Source organism: Aspergillus pseudonomiae (assembly GCF_009193645.1).
Source record: "Aspergillus pseudonomiae strain CBS 119388 unplaced genomic scaffold BDV37scaffold_11, whole genome shotgun sequence".
In the NCBI taxonomy this organism is placed as follows: Eukaryota; Fungi; Ascomycota; class Eurotiomycetes; order Eurotiales; family Aspergillaceae; genus Aspergillus; species Aspergillus pseudonomiae.
In genome coordinates, this window is record NW_022476003.1 from 1 (window position 1) to 5,955 (window position 5,955).

Genomic DNA, 5,955 nt, shown 5'->3' on the forward strand with positions numbered 1-5,955 from the left:
TTAGGAGGGTCAGGTTCCTCCTTTGTAAAGTATCTGTCTTCGGGTTCATTTCGGGACAACATCCACCTGTGATGATTAGTCATCCATGCAAGGAACGGAGGTTAAATATATTTACATCTTCCACCTTTCGACGGCCAGATCATATCTTTGATCAGTAGCTGGAGCCCGTTGCTTATGGCAAACCCTGTTTTCTTTATTTCCCTGCTCTTGTTGGTACTCTTCAGTGAAGCCGCGTAACTCGCCGAGCTTGCGAAGCTCCTCTACTTTTCGTCGTCGTTGCTCTTCTTTAGATAAATCCGACATGTTGTCACGTGGTATCGGTAGATGAAGATGATAACACCAGGGCAAAGTCACGAAAAGATTCGAAGAGAGAAGAAAATTTTTGGCAAAGCACAAAAGATGCCCTCCCTATTTATTTCATATGACAAGGGCACTAGGATGGCTCAATGTGCGATTGAGCCTGCACTAAATCATCTAGCTCACCCAGCTCATCCAGCAACCTCACCCAGCTCACCCAGCTCACCCTACAACTTAGCGTCGCTCACCCGTAAAGCAGCGAGCCCCAGAGGGCGCCACTGTCCTTTGGTCGAGCTTACACAGTTGGCTTAAGTACGGCTGAGCGGACGGGAAGCCCTGTTCTCCACACCCTGTGGTCGTATGTGCTAGTTTTATATGGGAAGAGGTTTATATTACTCGCCAAATATCTTCAAAGCAATATAACAGTCTGTCGATAATCAGATATCCAACTAATAGTTATTGCTTTGAACCGGGGATTTGTAAGGTAGTTCATCTAGAGCTTGGGGCGACACAAGGCATTTTATCGAAAGACCAAGATTACCCGTGAGTTACTACTCGTGGGCTCTAGAAATTACGAAGTCTTTTGGTAAGGAGATAATATATTTGCTGTCCTCACAACTCGAAATACCTGCTTGAATTTGTTTTATGACAAAACGACAATACTTTGATGTTGACACTCTATCTAAATGGACATGTTTCCCGTTATTAAACGACAATGATTGGAAGAGGCACTGACATGTCGGAGGCTGAATATCTATATTAAGGCAGCTTTTAGAACATATGCCACAAGTTAATAGAATATCATAAGCACCATTATTATTGTAATTAAAGATCTTACCGACTAGTTTTGATGGAGATCAAATATTTCGCATTAAGAAAGCAACACGAAAGTGGGGACGTCGTGAGACTCCTTGAGCACGAAGATGAAGTTGGATATATGGAAAACGACACACTTAGGCGCGGCATGATAAATCTGAAGATCAGAAGCGGTAAAGATCCTCCTTGAGAAGGGAGCGTCTATGGAATCCCAGCCCAAGAGAAATTCCTAACATTGATATTCCAAGTAATTGGAAAACGACTTGGGGTGGAGTACAGACTCAATTGCCCTGTGACATCCATCAAACTCTCAGATGATGGTCGTATGGCAACAGGCGTGTGCCTTGCGTCGGGTGAGACTCTGAACGCAGACCTGGTTATTGTAAATGCAGACCTTACATATGCCTACAATAACCTTCTGCCAGGAAGCACATATGGTACTAACCTCCAAAAGCGAGATACCTCATGCAGCTGCATTTCATTCTTCTGGTCATTCAGCACCACCATCCCTGAACTCCAATCCCATAATGTGTTCCTAGCCCAGGAGTACCGAGAAAGCTTTGATAAAATTTTCAAGGAGAATAAAGTCCCTCTAGAGCCCTCCTTTTATCTCCATGTCCCAAGTCGTCTCGACAAGACGGCTGCCCCAGAAGGCAAAGATGCAGTCATTGTTCTCGTACCAGTTGGACATCTTCCACAGGGCACAAATAATGAGGGAACAAATGAACGCAATATGAGAATGGTCGATCACTGGGAGAAGACCGTCTCAAAGCTGAGAGAACAAGTCCTTGACATTATAGAGGAAAGGACCGGTGCTTCCGATCTACGGAAGAACCTTCTTAGCGAGAAGGTGGACACGCCGTTGAGTTGGGAAAGCAAGTACTACCTCGATCGTGGCTCTATCCTAGGACTTTCGCATTCATTTTTCAATGTCCTCAGCTTCCGGCCCAAAACACGCCATAGTTCAATTGAGCGGCTGTTCTTCGTCGGCGCAAGCACACATCCCGGCACGGGGGTTCCAATATGTCTAGCCAGCAGCAAAACCGTGGCTGAATAGGCCCTACGTTCAATAGATGCTAAACGGGAGAGGGATGCTCAATTGCGTCCTGTTTCCGTCCTCATTTTCGCAATAGCCTTGGCTATGTCTGTTGCTCTTGCACTGACATCAGTTTCCGACTACTGCTATGACCTTCTGGGAACCATAAAGATGAATTAATCGATTGTTTATAGTCAGGCTTTTGTAGGTAGCTTACAGTGCTATTATAAATTTCAAAAGAGCGGAACATATATACTCACTCTTGTTGATTAAGTTAAAGTATTTAGATAGGCTACGCGCACTGTGACCAGTATGTGAAATAAAAGCCCAGGATCGCTTGCACTATAAAGCTATTTGTATTAGCAGTTACCACTAGAGCGATTATCATAGATAGACCTTTGGCAATGAGGGCTCTAGCTCGGATCCCAAACATCGTGAGGAAGCATAATCTGATAACACGTCACCTGTCGTAAGCACAGTGCCGCTATACGGCGATCGACCATCTTCCCTGTGTATGCTCGGAGAATTTCCCAGCAGCTACAGGAATATAATCCATAAGGAGGCTAGAGGCTAAGCCATCCATTCCGTCCTCCAGGTCCTCCACTTCGGTCAATTGCGAGTCACAAGAATTATTGTTCGGGTTGGGAGGCGGGATGTTAATGCGGATCTGACAAGGAGTATAATGGTCAGTGCGATTGCTAAACCTTACCCAAGACTCATGAATGAAATGGCTAATTCTTGCGACAACATACGTTCTGCTCCTCTTTTGTGTTCGGCATCGTAGTTGGTTTGCGGCTTTCACCCTTAATTTCCACTCATCTGATTGCGGGATATCTCATTCACCATATATCAAGAGCGCGGGAGGTTTGCTCTTCCGCTTCGTACCTGGAGTGATGTGGCCATCTGGGATTCATAAGAATATATTGCTGGTGGTATATAATCTGGCAGGTAGTTACCCCGTAGATGTGCGTCTGGCGTCCGCTCCGGCGAAGTTTACAACTTATGATTTGATATTTATCCACTGCGCTACAAAAGTTCAATTCGTTCTTGGCGAGGGATTCTTTCGTGCGGATGTACGATATTCCTATATTTTATTTATTTCAATTGGTTTTTCTAGCGGCTCTTAGTAGTGACTTGGGAAAGCAAGACTCAGAATCATCTCATTCCGGAACGTAAGCAACCAGTCTACTATCCCCTATCAATCAGGAACACGAACAAGGCCGAATGCAGGGGAAAAGCACGACATGGGCTGATCAAGGTGCTCGAATCAAATCTGCGGCCCGTTCAGCCACCATATAAACGGTGCTAATGGGATTCGCCTGCGGAATGACGGGGAAGACGCTTGCATCGACCACACGAACATTGCTGACGCCGTAAACCTTCAGATCCGGCGCGACGACACCACCTTTTTCGCGGGGCAGCATCGCGGTGGTACCGCATGGATGGGCCGTTGGGATGACCATGGCCTCGCGCACCAGCTGGACGAGCATCTCTCGGTCCTGGGGCGGCGGCGCATCGACGAAGGGCTGGAGACGGGCGGAGTGGAGAATTACCTGCAAGTGCTGAACGTGCCGGACCATGGACTCGAGGTCTGACGGGTTGGTCAGGTATTTTGGGTCAATCTTGGGGCTGCTAGCTGGGTCCGCTGATTGGATATGGGTGTTGCCCCTGGAGAAAGGAAAGGAGGGGAAAAGGGCCATAACGGCGAGATTGCCGGGGTAGATGGCGAAGTGTACGCAGGCGGACGCCTCATTGGGGTCGTTAAGGATCCCTGCAATGGCCGTGTGGTCTGGACTCTCGCGGGCCCGATCGAGAATCTCTTGCATGTCCGCGGGCGCAAGGCGGATGAGGGCGTTGGCTTTCATGCCTGGGGCAATATCCTGGATGTCCGCATGTGCTTTCACCGGGGCCGTCAGGATACTCATGGCGTGGTTCGTCAGGTTCTCTCCTACTCCGGGCAGGTGGACAAGTGGTGAAATGCCGAGCTCCTGGAGTCGAGCCTGATCCCCAATTCCCGACAGTTCGAGGATCTTGGGGTTGTTGACCACGCCCGCGGCCATAATCACCTCTTTAGTGGGTTTGAAGAGGACGGTCCCCCGGGCTTCGGTCTGGACCTCTACTGCCGTGGCAGCGGGATTGCCATTCGGTGCAAACGGCTCGAATAGGATACGTGTTACGGTGGCACCGGTGACGATGCTCACGTTCGCACGAGACGCAAGAACGGCGCCGTATCCGCTCGCTGCGCTGCTGCGATATCCGGACACCGGGTCGATGGTCGCAGTATATGGCCGCGTACCGATCGTTGCCCCTTCCGACACCAATTCGTCGGCGTAAGCATAGCCGTATTTCTCAAATGTTTGCTTCCATGCGTCGAGCAGGGTTTTATCAGCCCTCTCGGCAGACACTGGGTAGCTCACTTGGATTGGGCCAGCTCTGTTATGCTGGGGCCCCCCGGTCCTGGGATGCAAAGTATAAGCCCGTTGAAAATAGGGCGCGAGCGTTTCCCAGTTCCAGCCCGGATTGCCCAGCGAATTCCAGGCATTAAGAACCGCTGCAGCTGGGGGCAGGAAGATGCAACCATTGATTAACGAAGACCCGCCCAGGCCCTTCCCCGCTGGCTGGTTGAATTCTCGACCGTTCAGTCCGGCCTAGCCCGTTAATTTTAGCACAAGGCCATTGTCAGCAGAGGGGGTGGAGATCGTCGTTACCTGCGGAGCTACCTTGAGGTTCCAATCCATCTCACTGCCTATCAGAGACTCGTATTCCAGTGGATTCTGGACGTGAACATCACTCGATGCATCTTTACCGCGCTCCAGCACCATGATGCGCGTCTCTGGGTTCTCCGACAGTCGGCAGGCAACAACTAGGGCTGCTGTACCGCCACCGACGATCACATACTCTGCCTCTTCCATGTCTGTAATAACACCAAGTAACCAGTGCAATGAACTAAGACCGGTAACCGAAATGATGGCCGATGAAAGATCAATTTATCTGCCGAAATGAGTATACGCCTAGAGGGCCAGTCTATTAAAGTAGGTGGGAATGAGGGGAACCTTTAGGCCCCCAAGGAAGGAATTTGGACTTGGCTAAATCCATGACCCCGGTAGGTCTTTGTCTCACCAACGGTCTAAGCCCTACTAGCCCAATGACCTGTCGCCATCGAGTCTATTGGTGTCCTTGGCCAGATTCCTCGTCCAATGCACTCATTTGCCGCACGTGAATCCCATTCACCTGCATACTCGGCCATTCTGCTCGCTCCCCAGAAGACTGAATCTTTGTAGTAGTCTATTACCACTGTACCAGTGGTCCCTCGGTATAAAAGATTCTCCCGGCAAGAACTTCCAATTTCCATACAAAAGTTGGATTTTTGCTATAATAAACGTCCGTTTGTAAGTCTTTTCCTGCATACGAAATGTATTATATTGAGGTAGACTTTTATATAAATAAGTAAAAATCTAGCTTAATTAGATAAAGTAAGTAACGACACACGTCACATGCTAGATTATTGAAGATGTTACGCCCAGGGTTTGGTCTTTAGAGCTCGGGGCATGCAGCCAAGGGTAACATCATCTCAACATGCTTTAAATAGCTGGCTCGCCATACTTTCTATTTTGATTACCTACTCCTACAGTGAGGGTAGAAAGGGGTCCACCCCATCCTCTTAGACCACACCTCTGATATAAATTAGTTACCTTATAGTAGAGGTATTCGTTAGTTTTCCTGTACGAGCTTGATTCGACAATAGCACCAGCCCTAGCAGCAGAACCAGAAAAAAGAGCTAGCGAGCATGCAGTCTGTACTCTTGC

The 5,955-nt window shown here is 48.7% G+C and overlaps 2 protein-coding genes across 2 annotated transcripts; one reads left to right on the forward strand and one right to left on the reverse strand.

Annotated features, from left to right (window-relative positions):
• Positions 1-1,438: 1,438 nt before the first annotated feature.
• BDV37DRAFT_279864 (phytoene desaturase family protein) lies at positions 1,439-2,170 on the forward strand (the record flags this gene model as incomplete). Its single annotated transcript, XM_032086417.1, has 1 exon — positions 1,439-2,170. One exon carries the CDS (start codon positions 1,439-1,441, stop codon positions 2,168-2,170), a length of 732 nt encoding a protein of 243 aa, XP_031944651.1.
• Positions 2,171-3,402: 1,232 nt separating this feature from the next.
• Positions 3,403-5,061, reverse strand: BDV37DRAFT_290661 (GMC family oxidoreductase; the record flags this gene model as incomplete). The annotated part of the gene is made up of 2 exons (XM_032088761.1): positions 3,403-4,797; positions 4,858-5,061. The coding sequence occupies 2 exons, from the start codon at positions 5,059-5,061 to the stop codon at positions 3,403-3,405; spliced, it is 1,599 nt and encodes a 532-aa protein (XP_031944652.1).
• Positions 5,062-5,955: the final 894 nt, after the last annotated feature.